The sequence below is a fragment of the Chiloscyllium punctatum genome, chromosome 9 (assembly GCF_047496795.1).
Source record: "Chiloscyllium punctatum isolate Juve2018m chromosome 9, sChiPun1.3, whole genome shotgun sequence".
NCBI lineage: Eukaryota > Metazoa > Chordata > Chondrichthyes > Orectolobiformes > Hemiscylliidae > Chiloscyllium > Chiloscyllium punctatum.
Window position 1 is genome coordinate 37,780,313 of NC_092747.1, and position 19,527 is coordinate 37,799,839.

Sequence of the window (19,527 nt, forward strand, 5' to 3'; positions counted from 1 at the left end):
AGTATCTGCCAGTGGGAGGAGAGTCAAGGCATTCCTGATTGGTCCAGGTTAACAACCCCAAGCAAGAACCTCGTAGTCAATGGAGGTCCACCTAACGCAATCACTACAATATAGTTATACAACCTGAAATGCAAGAGAGGGAAAGTGAGGACTGTAGATGTTAGAGATCAGAATCATAAAGTGTAGCACTGGAAAAGCAGGTCAGACAGCATCCAAGGAACAGGAGAGTCAAAATATCGGCCATAAGCCCTTCATCAGGAATGCAAGCCTAGAAATGGAGATTGTGCACTTGCTAAATGGAGAGAACCATAGTAGGAAAGTTGTGAATGCAAATGTTGGAGACTACACATTTTTTCTAAACTCTCCGATTCTTAAAGCCAACAGCCACAGGATTAAATAGTAGTTTCTCTTACCAGATCATCCTGCCAATGTGGCTCAGGAAGTTGTGTATGATGGTGGTCACCAAAGGAATCCTAGACCATACAAAGAAAACCAGATTTTCTTATTAAGTTTACAGCTTTACCATTTTTATACAGTCTTAAATATCCTTAAAAACAAATATATCACAACTGTTAAATGGGGCTGTTACTGCGCATCAACAGTCACTGCAAAACACATTCTTGGAAATTGGGAGTTTAGGCTAGTGGCCCTCTAATCCAAAAAGTCTAAGGTTGAATTTTTGATCAATATTATGTTGACAGACTTTAGGTAGCCATGCTGGCATTACACAGAATCGATCACATGGAAACTTTGTTCAACCTAACCCATCCACGTTCTTATTAAAGTTGTGACATAGAGGTGCCATTGTTGGAATGGGGTGGACAAAGTCAGAAGTCATACTACACCAGGTTATAGTCCAATAGGTTTACTTGAAATCACAAGCTTTCAGAGCACAGCCCTTCGTCAAGTGCAGTGTGAGAGAAGAGAGCACAGACACAGAGGTTATGGGCAGAGAGATCAAAAGATCATACAACTGGTGTGAATGGAGTGTCAGATAATAAGTCTCTGCAGGTGATCAGGCATGTTAGATTGTGATTGAAGTGTCAACAGCTGAATAACCAGCAAAGGGATGGCCTATAATCCAATTAAGAGAGATAATTACAAAAAATTAAAAATAAGTAGTACTGGAGACAAACTAAATGACTGGAATAACATGTTAGGTATAAAAACCATGACTGTGTCTGTGTGCCTTTTTGTCTCTCACTGCACCTGAAGAAGGGACTGCACTCCAAAAGCTTGTGATTTCAAGTAAACCTGATGGACTACAACCTGGTGTCTTATGCCACATTAAAGTTCACATGGGCTGTGTTCTATGGTTGTATTATTTGTAAAGAAAGAGGAATTAACTGGCCTGTATATCCAATGAGTCAAATAATCAGGTTGTGATCAACAATGCACCATTGCACTGCCCACATGAGGTGCTGTAAAATGTACACTCTATAAAGCTTGAGTATTTGAGTCTAAAAGTATGATTATTTTGAATGCTGGGAACCAAAAGATGGTGGCAATCAACATCAGTGCATAAGATGTTAAATTAGATTTAGAAAAATCAACTCAAATTAGTACCAGAGAAAAAGAAAAGTTAAGATTAGTGAAGTGGAAATGGTCACTTATACTCTGTTTTTGGGAGGAGAGGACAAAAGCAAAACCCTGTGCAAATTGAGAAAAAAATTTCAGCAACATTTCCAATCAGCCACTGGATCCACCAATGCATTCCAAAGCCTGAGACATGTGTTATGAAGGTGTCGAGGTGTACTGTGCCTTTAAGAGATTTGAAGGACTTAGCAAGCACACAGAGTGCTGGAGAATTTACAATGTAACATTTAGTCCAGCAGCTAGAAGTACCTGGGTTGCTATGTGACAAAAAACAAATTCAAATGCTGCCAATCAGTTCAAATTATGCCCCAAGATACTAAACTCCAATCAAGTTCTAATTTAGTATTTCAACAATATTAAAACCAATGAAACAACCTGATGCTTTGGGATATAAAACCCAAAAAAATTAAACATTTGGGGGAGAACTGCCAAGCCACCAACATATGCAGATGACCCAGAGAATACCTCTCTTAAAAGGTACCTTTGTCTACCAATGACCTGTGAAACAGAAATCCCTAAGAAGAAAAGAAGACAGAAAGAAGATTCGATAGCTGGCTGGTTTTGAAATTTGAATTTTTCTGTAAATCTTATTTGAGGGTTTTATCAGACCAGTATTGTAGAGGGGAAGGTAAAAGATAGGTTTAGATAAATGAGTTGTAAATAGTTGTTAGTTAATTATTCTCTGTTAGACTTTAAAAAATTAAAGTTGTTAATTTTTATTTTAAATAGTGACTTTTGGGATAGATCTTTGCCTCTCAAATTTTAATTTAACCCCAGCACGGGTTAAATCATTTCTATGTTGCAAGTTTAAGTTAGCAGGGGGGGGGGGGGGGGTGTTACCCCATATCATAACACATATACCTGGTGAACATGTCAACAATTTCTTAAGATTTTAAAAGCGTAGCTAGAAAATGTAAATATAGGGAATCAGATGAAAGACCAACAGATTGGCACACTTGGGGCTTTGCAACATGGAAACATAAAAGGAGGAGATTGGAAAGGACAAGTTCACAATATCTTAAGCCATAGTCACTGACAGAGCCATGCGTAGACTATCCAAATGGCTAACCTTCCTGAGAAAGTCTCAGGCTTTGGAACTCATTGGCGGATCCAATGAATTGGCTGATTGGAGATATTGTTGAATGTCTTTCTAAATTTGCACAGGTTTTTGTTTATGTCCTCTCTCCTCCTAAAAAGAGTGAAATGCAGTGAAACAGCAACAAAAAACACCAACCAGATAAAAGAATTATACATCTAGTGAAAGACTAATCATTGAGGAAAGATGTGCAGAACAAAGAAAGAAGGTAAATGAGTTACCAAAGTCCGATCTACAGGGCAAATGAGAAGGACAAGTAAGCAAAACAAACCATACCCTGGAAGATAACAACGAGCCTGAAAACATAATAGACACAGCAGCCATGTAACTGCAGGAAATAGCTGGATGCGACTGTTCCCAGAGAAAAGAAATTCACACAAATGTTTACATCAGGAAAAAGGGTGCAAAATAAGGCTATTACTATAAATCTGAAGCTGAAGCTTAATTTTGGAACACAGAGTAACATCAACCCACACAGACTCCATCAGAAGATGTTTAATAAAAAGTGAACAAAAAATGTTTTCCAAGGAAAGATGCTCTGAAACCAAGTAAACACAGGTGAACAGAATGTGGGGGAATTGAGATTTGACAGTTGGGAATACCCCAATCAGAGGGACATACAATGGTACAGTTGTTAACTGTACACTTCTTACCACTGAAACAGATGGTCTTGATCACAGGGGATTGAGCTATTATTAGGATTTGCTTCATCATATGCCTGATGAAGGGCTTTTTCCCAAAACGTCGATTCTCTTGCTCCTCAAATGCTGCCTGACCTGCTGTGCTTTTACAGCACCACACACTTGACTCTGATCTCTAGCATCTGCAGTCTTCAGTTTCTCCTTTGCTCTATCACAGTCAACCATGAAGAGAAAGAGACACTACTGAGGTTTGAAGCTAATACCTCCACTGAAAACTGTCCTCCAATCTGAAGCAAGGAAGATCTGGTAAATGCATTCAGAGCATTTTGCCTATGGTGTTCAGCGATCTGTAGGTTAGGTGCATTAGTCAAAGGTAAAAGTAGAGTAATAGGTTAGGGGAATGGGTCTGGGTGGGTCAGTGTAGACGTGTTGGGTCAAATGGCCTGTTTCCACACTGTAGAGATTCTATGATAAAATGTTTATGATTTTGTTGAGATGCTTGGATGTTTTAAAGATTTTTACTGGCACATCACAATTGGCTCAATTTTCAAAAAAACAAAGTGAATTGATTACAACATTGAAGAAGCTGTGAAACCATAAAGCAAGATATCACGTTTGAGGCAGATTCAATTTACAATGAACTCAGTTTCATTTCTTGGTGGCCAAAGGTAATTCTGTCCAATGTGAGTAGTGAACAAATCTGCTGACCTGCGGCAGTGCAAGGAAGTAGCCAAGACTTGAGAGCAAGGAGCAACTGGAAAATAACAAGCAAGGTGGAAACACAGAGGAACAGCTGAATGTCACTAAGGCACAGAGTAGAGAATTTATATCACAAGATGCAGAGAACAGTTACTCCTTGAAATGAGTAGAGAACAAGCCTCAAGATAAGAAATTGAACAAATTGGATGTTGTGGAGCATGCCAACTCATCACTGAGGACAATGAAAGTCAAATTGACAAGACTGAAGCACAACACGCTATCACCCAAACGTTATGATGAATAATATTTTGAGAAAGCAAAGCAAGCTATAAACAGACTGTAAGATGTTCAATTTAATTGGAAAAGCTGGTTGTTCATATTCTTAGAGATATATACTGTATTTACACAGAAAATGGCAATGGATGTAAAAGTTACTTTGATAAGAGGCATTTTTTTTAATGTAAGAGGGTTGTTACACTATTCACAAAAAAAACTTCATATTATGGAAATGGACATTTGAGCTGCTGTTACTGTTACTGTTGCACTGCAGTCGGGCACACAACAATAATGTATCAGTGCAACAGCCACATGGGGAGCAGCAAGAAACACACTCAAGGAAGCTCCAGCATTTTGAGTCCAAAAATTATTATTTCTAACTACTGGGAAACAGAACACATAATATCCCTCCTATTCTAACCTCTCCACTTCTCTCTATTCACTTCCCCACCATGCCTGCATGCAGGTGTGATCGATTGAGCTCGGATTTGCAGATTCAGGAGAAGTAAAAATTACAGTCTCGGCTTTTGCTCACTATTCAGTAATCCTTCTTGGAAACGTGTGCAGCTGAATTCAGCATAACAGAGCTTAAACTCTGCTGCATGTCCTACAAAGCCTAATACAGTTCCCTATAACATTGTAGCAAGTTACAACAAGAACCGCTGCCCAGGGAACTGAGATGAGAATGTTATTGCGCCCCAGTGCTCTGGCTGTGATCACTGGGAGACATATCTGTAGTAAAGCCAGCAACAAGAAAGCAATAAATTCTTGCTGTTTTAATTGATTGAACAATGTACATAATCAAACCTAACTGAGCATTTTTTGTAGTGAACAGCATACAAATATTTGGGAAACAAAAACACCTAACACTATATATGTGCACACAATACTCACACAGTATATATTTATTCTTCTGTCCCATCCAACTGCAAGCACATATCTGCAAAGGAGTTCAAGAACTGTGATTGAGAAATGCACTGCGGCTTGAAAGCTTAATTCCAAAGCAAATTGTTCACTAATTTAAAAAGAATTGTATGGTTTGGTCAATTTAGAAGTTGCTCTTAGTCTGTCTTTCCTTGAAAAAACATTGGTTATGCCACTTAAAATACAATACGTAATTTGAAGACCCCCGTTAAAGAAATAAAATCAAATCATAGAGAACATATGGAATCATAGAAACGTTCAGCACCAGGGGAAGCCATTCTGCTTTTCATGCCTGTGTCTCTTTATAAAAGAATGCATCTGGGCCCATATCTCCAATTCCTCATCCTTAAGTATTTGTTCAACTTCTTTTAAATTATTTATGTAATCAGCTTCAAACATCTTCTTAGATAGAGCTTGACAATTCTCCAAGTAAAAGAAGTTCTCATCTTCCTTATTGACATTTTGCCAATTATCTTGAATCTATAGATTTTAATTAGTCATCTAGTTACCAAAGTGAATAGTTTTTTATTTATATCTTAATCAGATCCTAGCCTGGAATGCTGTATTGGATCACCTTTTAACATTCTCTGTTCCAAAGTGAAGATGGTGAATTCTCAGTGTTCATTTACATTTTTCAGAATGGTACCATTTATAATATACTAGGAGGATTAATATGGAAAGGCAAAGTGCATCAGTTCACAGTTCTCTCATTGAATTCAGTCTACCATATATCTGCCCATTTCACCATTCAATCTATGTTATCCTGTAGCCTATAACTCTCCTCATCACTATCTACTACTTCACCACAAACATTTTCTGCAAATGTTATAATGCTGCTCCCTACTCCAGAATATAGGTTGTTTATAACTTTTACAACGTAGAGCAGTTTTTGGGGTGGATGAGGTGGCACTGGCTACCTCAGCTACGTCCCAGTACACTTTCACAAGCATCTTCCATAACCTCCTGTTCCCAATATCCTAGATTCAATTTTTCACATCCACTGTGGGAATCAGGAGGTGAGACCAATCCTGCTGTCACAATCCTGGGATTTTCCATCAGCCGTGGCCTTAATTGATGCTGAGAGGCAGGCTAAGGCAAGTTTAGATGTGAGATGATTCCCGAACAGCCTGATTAAAAAGTCCATCTGCAATCCAAAAAAAAAGCCTGGTTCTTCCAATGGAATCATCAGCAAAGGATGAACTGCACCAGAGAGTCTACAGGAATGTAAACATTCTGATCAAGTTAGGCCAATCCTCTTCTCCAATCCACTCATTATCCACTTTATGAACAGATTTCACAAGCCTTATTGTAACAGCCTAAAAGCTTATAACTCTCCTCAACAAACTGACTCTTCAACCTAGCTGTATGAGGAGAGTCGAGCATTTATAAAATAATTAGGCAGCTAGATGACAGAAAAAAAGCCCACTAGTCTATCCAGGTAAAATCCTCAGAACTACTATTTCACAGATGTCTAGAATAAATACATAAAAGCAATGGGAAACACTTAGACAATGAGACATTGTTATCATACTGGGCTACATTTTCAATATTGTATCCATTTCAATATCTCTTTTAATTCACCTAAGGCTTTCCACATTTAAATGTTGTTCTTTAAATGACATCTTGCCAGTGGCAGAAATAACAATCTGACAAACACACTGTCAAAGAGGTAGTTACTTTACTCAATCAGTCACAATTCACTTAATGAACACAACTCATGCTACGGCACTTCATAATCAAAGGAGACAAAAGTATTTTATTTACCTTTCAAACTTTTGTTGCCTCTAATGTCTGATTTAGGCCTTCATGAAGCTAGTGTGAAACCAAGTAATTGCTAAAATCTTTCTGTCTCTGAACATTAAAACTCTTACCAGATACAAGCCCTTAACACCATTAAGTGCTTCTTTAACAAGAACAGGCCTGTTCAGGGCCTTTTCCCCTCCTTGACTCTTGTGAAAATGGCTGAAGGTGGAATCAAAGGCAGTAATTCCAACTAGGTGCCAATTTTTTCCAACCTTGCCTTTGGTTCATCCCGTTTATGACTATGAATCATCAGTTTCAGGAATTACCTCTGGTAATTAAAAAGATAGAAGCAAAATGGAAAATATGGTGGTCTGTCCTAAGATTAAGTGACCTCCTTCTTTCTGATACAGCTACTTCCTCTGATATTGCTGTTCTTTCTAGATGCACTTCGCTCGAGGAACATAGAGCCTTTAAACACCTACAGCATTTGAAATACAAAAACAGCATTCAGCTTCCTCCCTGCTGCAATAAATCTCCTGAGTAATTTATAACAAAGAGTGCATTAACAGCAGCATTGCACTGGAAGAAAACATTCTACCTTTCTGCAGAACGCCAACGCAAGTTATTCTAGCCCAGTATATAACTGGACTAAAATGGTCTCTGAGTCTTCTCTTCAGTGAAGGTTTAAAATCAAACAGAAGGGTATCAACAGGAACATTTGCAGCTAAGCGTCATACATCAAAGATGGTTTGGAGGATATTTTGTCAAATACTTCTTACTCACTTATTTTTGTGCATTTCCACATAGACGCAGTCACAGATTTCATCACATCTGTTTTCTGTAAGGACAATTTTGAGGTTGTTACGCTTTGTTCAGAATAAACATTTTTTCTAATATTTAAACATCAGCAATGATTTTACGCAAATGATTGGTGAACCCTTGGTGATATTGTTGCTCTATATAAGTGTAATTTTGTGATGTGTGACTATCAGGTTGCTTCCAATTGTTATTACAAATCAGATTACCTAATCATTGAAACATTACTTCTGGCATATATTTTGTAATCATGTGCCATACCACTGCAGAGGAAGGGAGTTCTAGTTTCCTTTTCCCAAATGATTTCTATCTTGACCATGCATCTAAGCAGTCAGTTGTACAATTAATGTAAGTGTCTGTGTGTAGTAAGTGCATAAACGTGGACATGTCATTCAAGGTCACAATATTGTCTAGTAGTTAATGAGTGGATTTCAGGTCACTTGACTTGATCACATCTCCTGCCTCAACTTCTTCCACGACTGTTGCTGAAGTTCAGGGCCCTTTTCAGCTTAATCAGCTATTTGCTCCAGATTGTTTTAGGCAGAACTGAATTAGTCTTAGAAAGGAACAGGTGCTATTGATGCGGGATGAAAATAAAATGTAGCTTAGAGAAAAGCGTAAGGGCAACTCAATAATGAAACGTTACAAGAGGTAAAGTCTAGCTGTGAGTTAGAAAGGGATTAAATCCAAATTATCAAGGAGAAAATTCTTTAAAAGGAGATGAAACTTCAGTGGGTGATGAATCTTGGCTCTCAATGATCCACAGCTAATAGTTTGGAAAACACGCAGTTAATTGTAGGTGAGCTTATATTTTTCAACTACTTTCTTGTTGTGTACATAACCTATTCTGTTACTTGCTGTTTTTCTTTTATTACTGAACTGAGATATCTGAAGTGAATTTCTACCTGTGGAGAAATTTGGTGTCAAATAATCAACTATTGTAAGTTAAAAGAAATTTAAAGTAATCTGCTTATTATTATGGTAAAACGTGTTCCATCCTAAGCCACAAATCCTTGGACAGCATTCTGATAGCAGTTATTTGAAGGTCAATTGAATTATATGTGCTCAGGTCTTGATCCTATTTATTGTGATGAACCAGCGCATCTGTTGTCACACTGGAATGATTCCAGTGGAGGGTTGTCTGAAGATTGCATCTCCATATTTTAACAGTGTAGAACAATTCACGCATCATCCTATGTTATCTTCATCTTTAAAAGTATCTACAATTTCTTGAATCTAAATCCTGAAGAGCTTTCAACTTTTTTTGACATAATTTACCTTTCTTTAATATTCTTAAACAGTGGCCATTATTATGATTCCAGATCTTCAAGCATCCATCTCTTCCTCCTGTAATAAGTCTACATCATAAAAAAATTTGTGAGTTTCTATATCGCTAGGCCAGTCAACAAGGAATTGATACATAAAAAAGTAGCAAATCCCTACCTCCTTCCACTGTCATCAAATGTCATGCAGCTAATAGCAGAATCACCATGCGCTCCACTAAATTCAAATATTAGCTTTCCTGTATCAAGGTCCCAGACTTTGATCACCTCGGTGAAAACAGAAATGATTCAATGTTTCACTTTGTTTCTCTTGGCTTTAATTGATTTCTCCAAAATATAAATTCACATTTAGCTTTTTAAATTTATTTTATAGTTTGAGTGAACTAACAGACCTTGTGTAGAATTGCTTATAATGTTACCTCTAACTTCACTTTACTGGACATAGCCACAGCCACCCTGATGTGCACCTGACAGGAATGTTGAATATGTGAAATCTGTTGATTACCAAACACCCACATAACTACAAGGATCATAGAATAAAATCAACATTGCATCATGTAAGGAACAACACTAGAGTCACAGATTTACAATGGCTGAATTAGCACTGCTGCTTTACAGCACCAGGGGCCCGGGTTCGATTCCACCCTTGGGTTACTGTGTGGAGTCAGTACACTCTCCCCATGTCTGTGCAGGTTTCCTCCTACAGTCTAAAGATGTGCAGGTTAGGTGGACTGGCCGTGCTAAATTGCCCATAGTGCGCGGATTAGGTAAAAAGCCATGAGAAATGCAGGGTTACAGTGATGGGGTGGGTCTGGGTGAGATGCTCTTCAGACGTCGGTGTGGATTCAATGAGCTGAATGGTCTGCTTCCACACTGTAAGGATTCTAGATTTATAATATAAAATATTCATTTGGCCATTATATCCCTTATTATTTATGAATTAGAGAATGTAAAATAGGGTGTGACATTTGCAAATCTCCAGTCCTTTGATACCATCTTTATTCCTTTGTAGCATCCTTAAACACAGGTGGAGTGCCGGAGGACTGGAGGGTTGCTCATGTTTGACCCCTGTACAAGAAGAGTAGTAGGGATATTCCAGGTAACTACCAACCAGTGAGCCTGACGTCAGTGGTAGGAAAGTTGCTGGAAAAGGTACTGAGGGATAAAATCTATTTATATTTGAAAAACAATGGGCTTATCAGTGATAGGCAGCATGGTTTTGTGCGAGGTAGTTTGTTCCTTACCAACTTAATAGAGTTCTTTGAGGAAGTGACCAAGTTGATAGATGAAGGAAGGGCTGTAGATGTCATATACTTAGACTTTAGTAAGGAATTTAATAAAGTTCCCCATGGTAAACTAATGGAGAAAGTTAAGTCACATGGTAGCTAGGTGGATAAAGAACTGGTTGAGCAACAGGAGACAGAGAGTAGTAATTGATCAGTGCTGGGGCTACTGTTGTTTGTAATATACATCAATGATTTGGAAGAGGGCATTGTTGATCTGATCAGTAAGTTTGCAGATGATACAAAGATTGATGCAGCAGCAGAAAGCATTATGGGACTGTCAAAGAATAAGATAGACTGGAGAGTTGTGCAGAGAAGTAGCAGATGGAGTTCAATCCAGGCAAATGTGAGGTGATGCATATTGGGAAGTGTAATTCTAGAGCGAACTATACTGTGAATGGAAAAGCCTTGGGAAAAGTTGGTGAGCAGAGAGATCTGGGAGTTCAGGTCCATTGTGCCCTGAAGGTTGCTGCACAGGTGGTTAGCGTGTTCAAGAAGGCATATGGTATGCTTGCCTTCATTGGATGGGGTATTGAGTATAACAGCTGGCAGATCACGTTAAAATTGTACAAGACTTTGGTTTGGCCACATTTGTACTGTTCTGGTCGCCATAATACCAAAGGGGTGTGGACGCTTTGGAGAAGGTGCAGAGAAGGTTTATGAGGATGGTGCCTGGTATGGAAGGTGCTAGCTATGAAGAGAGGTTGAGTAGGTTAGGATTGTTTTCATTAGAAAAAAGGAGATTGAGGGGGGACCTGATTGAGGTCTACAAAATTATAAAGGGTATAGACAGGTTAGATAGAGATAAGCTTTTTCCCAGGGTGAGGGATTCAATAATGAGAGTTCACACATTCCAGGTGAGAAGAGAAAAGTTTAAGGGGGATATACGCAGCAAGTACTTCACACAGAGGGTGATGTGTGTCTGGAACACGTTGCCAGCAGAGGTAGTAGAGGTAGTCACGATAGATTCATTTAAGGTTTATCTAGACAGATGCATGAGTTGGTGGGGAGCACAGGGATACAGATGCTTAGGAATTAGGCGATAGGTTTAGACCAGAGGTCTAGAATCTTTTCATGTTGGAAGGCCGCATTATGTTAGTTGTAATCTAATAAGGCCACATCCAAGAAACTTCAATTATATATTCTTCAAAATTCACATTTGTTTTAATTGTGGCGGTCAGTCTGTGAGGATTATTTCATTGAATTTTCTTTCCTCTCTGGTATTTTAAATACATTCATTTTAAGATTAAAATAAAAATAATAAAGGATTTTAAAAAATTAATAAAAAATAAAAGATTTGTTCTACAAAATTTGGATTCATTCAAAAGGCCACACACAATGGCCTAAAGGCCTCAGGTTCCCCACCCCTGGTTTAGAAAGTCGATTTGGATAGGCTCAGGCTTGGAGGGTCGAAGGGCCTGTTCCTGGGCTGTAGATTTTCTTTGTTCTTTGTTCCTGAAGATTATTCAAAGACCATAGCAATTTCTCCATAATTTCTGTTTACACTTCTCATAGCAATCTAGAATGTGTCTCATCCAGTTTCAGCAATTTATCAACTTGAAATGCCATATTTCTATACCTCCACTTTATCACTTTTTAGCCAATTTATTATCTCAACTGTTTACTCTTTCATCATGCAATATCTTTTGAAGTTGGGTCATTATGTATTTTTAAGGCTGTGTCAGACAGATTTTTTAAACAATAAGGGAGTTAAGGGTTATGGAGAAAAGTGGAGTTGAAGATTATTGAATGCTGGAACAGACTGTAGACTGAATTGCCTCCTTCTGCTCCAATGTTCATGTATAGGTCTCCTTGCTGTTCCCCAATTGCTCCCATTCCTCTCACATCATGCTTGTACTATTTACATGGCTATAGAAGACTTTGAATTTGCATTATGTTATAATCAGAGATTAGATTAGATTAAATTACCTACAGTGTAGAAACAGGCCCTTCGGCCCATCAAGTCCACACCGACCCTCCGAAGAGCAACTCACCCAGACCTATTCCCCTACATTTACCCCTTCACCTAACACTATGGGCAATTTAACATGGCCAATTCACCTGACCTGCACATCTTTGGACTGTGGGAGGAAACCGGAGCACCCGGAGGAAACCCACGCAGACACAGGGAGGATGTGCAAACTCCACGCAAACAGTTGCTTGAGGCGGGAATTGAACCCGGGTCCCTGGTGCTGTGAGGCAGCAGTGCTAACCACTGAGCCACTGTGCTGCTAGAATCATAGGATCTCTACATTGCAGAAGCAGGCCATTTAGCCCATCCAGTCCATACTGCCTCTCCAAACCATGTCCCACCCTATCCCTGTAACCCTGTATTTCGCAAAGCCAATCCCCTAATCTGCACATCTTTGGACTATGGGAGGTAAATGGAGAACCTGGAGGAAACCCACACAGGCATGGGGAGAACATGCAAACTCCACACAGACAGTCGCCTGAGGTTGGAATTGAACCCAGGTCCCTAGCACTGTGAGGCAGTAATGCTAACCACTGAGCCATCCTAAACATTTATCAATTTCATTTGCAATTTCCAATCCACTCACACCTTCACCTAGAATCCCTACAGAGTGGAAGGAGACAATTTGGCCTATTGAGTCCACACCAACCATGAAGAGCATTCCATCCAAACCCACTCCATTCCTGTAACTCTACATTTCTCATGGCTAATTCACCTAGCCTGCGCATCCCTGAATACTATGGGCAATTTAGCATGACCAATCCACCTAATGTGCATATCTTTGTACAGTGGGAGGAACAGATAGGGGGAGAATGTGCAGACTCAACACACACACACACACACACACACACAGTCACCCAAAGGTGGAATTGAACCTGGGTCCCTGGTGCTGCGAGGCAATAGTGGTAACCACTGAGCCATTGTGCTGCCTATCATAGTTTAGCCTCTCTTCCCTTAAAAGAAACCATTCACAAAAACGCACTCAAAACTTTAAAATTCCCTCAAGTGCACAATTCCTTATTAAAAGGAACAAACAGACTTGTAATCACAACCCTACATGAAAGACTGACACTCAATTAATAATGTCATGATACTACCAATTAAACTATGATCCCCATAGCTGTGATAATGGCATGCTACAGAAGCAATCAAGCAGTGATAATGTCATAATGATTGCCTTAGGATTGTGTCAGCAAATATCTGTTAAATCAGTCTTTCTCTTGAGATGGATGTACAACACCAGAAAACTTCCCAACCTCCTCTACTTGCCTTTAAGGCAAAAAATCAAACACAACATTTCAGGCTAATTATCTGTTTACCAGAATGAATAAAGTCATTAACCCGAAAATGAACTTCGACAGATCCAGCCTGACCTACTGAATGTTCATAACATTTTCTGCTTTCATTTCAGATTTCTAGCATCTGCAGTATTTATCAATTGAGCTTAAAAATGTCTTTTCCTGTTTTATTTGTCCTGCTCTCTGGATTACATGCAAGATCATTTGGTTAATTTCCAGCACCTGCAATACTTCTGCTTTTTATTTGAAGTACAGTTTATTTTACATTTTGGTACCGGGGAAGCTTTTAAAAATCACAATCAATTGTATCAGTAGGTGCTACTACAACTATTAACCAAAACATTAACTTACAGATCCTTCTGAACAACTGATGACCTGCCGGAACTCGTGACTGTACTTACAGCACAGAGCTGGCTCATTATGGGAACAGATGCGGTTTGGCTTAGACTGGGGTCTGTAGAGCATCAGAGAAATAGAACAAATGTGAAACACTGGCTCGGCACCATGAGCAATCCCTTCAAAAGCAATATGGAGGCGATATTATACATTATGTGTACCTGAATTAGAGAAGTGTCAATCCTGCGAGTTGTCTTTATACACAAGGATGGAGACCTAGACACCATGTGATACTGACTACACTAAATATTGTTATGGACCAGGCCAGACACCCTCAAAACATTTCAAGAAAGTGGCCCGGACCCTAACTTTGGCTAGTTGTTTTAAGTAGGTGTAAGTGGATATTCCAAGATGATGCAGCTGGCCCAATCACTTAGTTTTAAACAAGACAGAATTTATTTGCAAGATTAGCGAATGAAACACAAACAAAAGAGAGAACAGAATATAGAAGAACTTAGCTATTTAAAACCCCAATCGATATGTGAGACAGAGATGTCACAGAGATTCAGCAAAGAACACCTTCTTCCTTGTAACTGTTTCTCTGGATTCCCCAGCTTAAACTGACCAACAGCTCTGAACAGCCAGACTGCGAAAACCAAATCAAACCAAACCAAAACCATAAAAAAGCTGAGCTGGGACAACTGGCCACTCCCCTTTCATTGTCTAAGTGTTTCATTTAAACTTGAAAACCTTTTTCCCAAAACAGTATCTGTTAGCTATCGTCAAATTGACTCTAAATCCGAGCAGGTCATTCAGTTGTAGTGAACTGATACAGAGTTCAAACAAAATAACAAAACAGGACAAACTGCCTGAAATTGGCAGAGACGCCATAAATTACAAAGGCAAACCCAGCCCTGTTGACCCTGCAAAGTCCTCCTTACTAACATCTGGGGGCTAGTCCCAAAATTGGAAACTTGTCTCAGACTTGTCAAGCAACAGCCTGATGTAGTCATACTCTGAGAATCATCCTTTATAGATAATATCCCAGACACCACCATCACAATGCTTGGACATGCCCTGATCCACCTGCAGGACTAACGTACCAGCGTCAAGGCACAATGATATGTAATCAATAGGGAATTGCTCTGGAAGTCCTCAACATTGACTCCAGACCCCATGAATTGTCATAGCATCAGATCAAACATGGGCAAGGCTACCACCTGATTATCACTGATTGCCCTCCTTTGGCTGATGACAGTACTACTCCACTTGAACATCACTTCGAGGAAGCACAGAGGGTAGCAAGGCTACACAATGTAGTCTGGGTGGGATACTTCAAATTCCACCATCAAGTGGCTCGTCAGCACCATTACATACTGAGCTGGTCAAGTCCTAAAGGGTATAGCTACTAAACTGGATCGGCAGCAGGTGGGGTGGAAACCAACAAGCAAAAAAAGACTTGCTTGACTTCGTCCTCATCAATCTACTGATCTTGAATGCATCTAGCCGTGGCAATAATGGTAGGAGTGATTGCTGGACAAACTTTGTGGAGACAAAGTCCCATGTTCACAATGAACATACTCTTATAATGTGGTGTGGCACTACCACTCTGGTAAATGGCCAGATTTCAAACAGATCTAACAATTCTGAACTAAGCATCCAGAAAGTGCCATAAGCTTTCTTGAACCATTGCAGTCTTTGGGGCATAGGGACACTCACAATTCTGAGAGGAAGTTCCACATTTGTTGACCCAGTGACTATGAAGGGAACAGCAATACAGTTCCAAGTCAGATCTGGTAGTTTAAAAAATCTGGCATATCCCTTGCATGCTTTTAGTCACAGACTGCAGAGAGAACTCGATCCTTACATCAAAAGATCAAAGTGGCATGTGAAGTCATTTCCTGGTATGCAAGTGGGTTTTTCCTGGTACCACCTGAAGACGTGGCCCACAGCATACATTGCTGCACAGACATCTTAGTTCATTTGTAATTTTAATTCCACTTACTTTATTTTTTACACAATTTTATCCCATAATTCTAGTTTTCCCCTTTCCAGCAATGACCTCTTAGTTTATTCTTCTCTATGCTCTCTATTCCTGCTCCACTTACTCACATTCCTTGAGGCATATGATTAATTTATAAAGTTAAACATAAACACAAAAAGCAAACATGAAAGTAATTATTACGAATGACAATGTAATTTTAAACAGCTGCACAGTACAGCTTTCACTGTTGAGATTTGGAAAATAAAACAGTACAGGCTTAATGGGGATGGTAGTCTCATAGTTCTAAGTGAAACAAGCTTCAGTAGTTTCAATACAGATTTATCCCAAATTGGTGCAAATTTGACCTGAGTGGTTTCTCTTGAGTGGAAATGCCAAATTATGCCAACTTGTTCCAGATAATTTCAATGATGAGCTATAGAATAAAACTTCTGCATCTTCCTAAGAATGTACTATCATATTTGCTGTAAAACCCATATTTAAATGTTCCTGGTTTTTCCCTTACTAGTCATGATCTGAATTCATAAGACACAAAAGCATTCCTCCTTTTGCCATGGTGAAAAGCATCTTGCTCTTTTACAGTTTTTGCAGAAATAGTCTATTCAAAACATGGAGTGCCCTTTTCACTTTGTCTTTCAATAAAGTTGGTCCATAATTAAAATTTAATCTTCTTCAAACTTTCCTTCAGCAAATCCAAAACCTTCTCCACTCCAGCCTCGTCACCAATCAATCCTCTCTGACTATTTGAAATAAATTAACATATCATCAGTCACTAGGTGGCAGTCTAGATCAGTAAAACATATTGCTGTTGTCCAATTAATGGTAATGACTGGCATAAATACAAATATGGCAATAAAAATGGCTACCTGCGCATGCACAAATGGGTGCAGTAACTGGTGACAGACCCCTAAACCAGAACAAATCTCTGACTGCATGACTGACATCACTATATTCCTTGTGCAATAATGTAACATCTGATATGCATGAGCCTATCATTTAATTTTAATTGGTCATTCATGTAATTCTTAACACATTTGGGATTGCTTAGTGTTAATATTGGTCATTATGTTCTGAGTTTTGTAAGCATGGTTGGTTGAGTACAGTCAGTACTCTGCTGGTTGATAAATTTGAGACAACATGCTGTTTGATTAGACCCACCAATTAGCAGCACACACGCCCACAGTGAGGCATATAGTCTTGCAGCATAATTCAAGGCATTCTAGGCACTCTTCAGGACTAAAAGTGACAGCCTTAGGCTGATCTTTAGTCAATGATCTCTAACATTTTCAGAAGGCTTTTGGGAAGGTCTCAGATAAGAGACTAGAGAGCAAAATTAAAACACATGGGAAAGAGGGTAACATAGTGGCATAGATTGAGAATTAGATAAAAACAATGACTGCAGATGCTGGAAACCAGATTCTGGAGTAGAGTGGTGCTGGAAAAGCACAGCAGTTCAGGCAGCATCCAAGGTGTAGGAAAATCGACGTTTCGGGCAGCTGTATTCCTGATGAAAGGCTTTTGCCTAAAACGATGATTTTACTGCTCCTCGGATGCTGCCTGAACTGCTGTGCTTTTCCAGCACCACTCTAATCTAGACATAGATTGAGAATTGTTGACAGGCAGGAAACAGAGGAATAAATGAGTCTTTTTCCAAATGATCTGTGATTGGGACCCAGCTATTCACATTATATACATAATTTTTTTTAAAAACCAAGATCAAGGAGCCAAATGTAGCATTTCCAAGTTTGCTGTTGACACAAAATCAGTGTGATTGCGAGTTGTGAAGAGGATACAAAGTGATTTAGACAAGTTGAGCGAGTGGCAATTCTAGATGCAGTATGTGGTTACATATGAAGCTGTACACTTGTGTGAGAAAAACAGAAAGGCACAGTATTATTTATATAGTGAGATATGGTAAGTGTGGATGTACAAAGGGATCTGTACACAGTCAATTAAAGTAGATAGGCAGATGCAGTGAGCAATTAGGAAGGTGAATGGCATTTTGGCTATCATTGCAAAAGTGAAGATCTCTTACTGCAGTTAATATAGGGCCTTGGTGAGGTGAGAAGTGCATGCAGTTTTGATCTCCCTAAGAAAGGGCAGCACGGTGGCTCAGTGGTTAGCACTGCTGCCTCACAGCACTAGGGTCCCAGGTTCAATTCCAGTCTTGGGTGACTGTCTCTGTGGAGTTTGTACATTCTCTCCGTGTCTGTGTGGGTTTCCTCCTGGTGCTCTGGTTTCCTCCCGCAGGCCAGGTGAATTGGCCATGCTAAATTGCCCATAGTGTTATGTGCATTAGTCAGAGGGAAATGGGTCTGGGTGGGTTACTCTTCAGAGGGCCAGTGTGGACTTGTTGGCCCGGAGGGCTGTTTCCTCACTGTCGGGAATCTAATCTCAGGATGTACTTGCCACAGGAAGTGCAGTACAGGTTTACTAGGCTGATACTGCTAAATTCTAACAGGGCTGAACAGCGTAGATACAGAGAGAATGTTATCCCTAGCTGGTGAATCTAGAACCATTGGTCACAGTCTCTCTAGATATGAGGTAAGTCACTTAGGACTGAGATGAGAAACCTTTCTTCACTGAAAAAAGAGAGAACCTGTGGAATTCTGTCCGGCAGATGGCTCTGGGGGTCAAAAAAGAGGTTGACAGATTTTTAGATGTTGAAGGCAAAGGGTATGGAGAGAAGGCAGGAAGATGGCATTGAGATAAAGGATCAGCCATGATCACACTGAATAGTGGAGCAGGCACAAAGAGCTGATTGGCCGACTCCAGCTCTAGTTTCAATATATCTATGTTAAACGTGGCTCACTCTGTCCTTAGATGGAGCAGCGCAACACCATCTGCAGCGATGCAAAGTCCTTTGAGCCCTGGTACATAGTGACATGCAGATACATCTCCTTTAATTTGACTGGCTTTTGAATTGGCTGTGAACAAGCAACTTTGGTCCTCAATATCCCAGATCTAGAAGCAAAAATATAAAGATCTAAGTGGAAAAATTAGACCTGTTTAATACAGAGACTGGTATTCATAAATTTAATAAAAGATTTGAAATTACTACATCTCAGAAAAATCATTAAGAGTTGAAATAGGCAGAGTAAATTTTGCCAGTTTGGCCCAAGAGAGTTACTGTTTTATTGGGCAATACTCATTTGATCATTAACATTAAATCAATGAAAATTTTCCTAATTCAGTTCGATGTGCTGCAACATCAGTGTGATTTTTTTTCATATTTCTTACGCCTACCACATTCCATTTCAGGTTGAAATTGATTCATTTGGCCAAAGTGGAGGGACAAGTGGTGGGCTTGTTAGTGGGTGAACATTTTGGTGATGGCGACCACAATTCTGTGACTTTCACCTTGGTTATGGAGAGAGATAGGTGCGCACAACAAGGAAGTTTTTACAATTGGGGGAAGGGAAATTACGATGCTGTAAGACAGGATTTGAGGAGCATACGTTGGGAGCATAGGCTGTCAGGGAAGGATGTGGTGGAAATGTGGGACTTTTTCAAAGAGCAGATATGACGTGTCCTTGATATGTATGTACCGATCAGGCAGGAA

The 19,527-nt window shown here is 39.5% G+C and overlaps 1 protein-coding gene across 1 annotated transcript in view; it reads right to left on the reverse strand.

Moving 5' to 3' along the window:
* The window catches only part of wdr95 (WD40 repeat domain 95), a 131,090-nt gene that overhangs the window by 24,957 nt on the left and 86,606 nt on the right, over positions 1-19,527 (reverse strand). Inside the window, exons 15-22 of the mRNA XM_072577260.1 lie at positions 18,778-18,929; positions 13,979-14,081; positions 9,494-9,568; positions 9,235-9,341; positions 9,070-9,149; positions 7,759-7,813; positions 5,203-5,248; positions 414-473 (exon numbers count right to left, since the gene is read on the reverse strand). Of these exons, the coding sequence (XP_072433361.1) occupies positions 414-473; positions 5,203-5,248; positions 7,759-7,813; positions 9,070-9,149; positions 9,235-9,341; positions 9,494-9,568; positions 13,979-14,081; positions 18,778-18,929 (678 nt within the window). The remainder of the gene's footprint in view (positions 1-413; positions 474-5,202; positions 5,249-7,758; positions 7,814-9,069; positions 9,150-9,234; positions 9,342-9,493; positions 9,569-13,978; positions 14,082-18,777; positions 18,930-19,527) is intronic.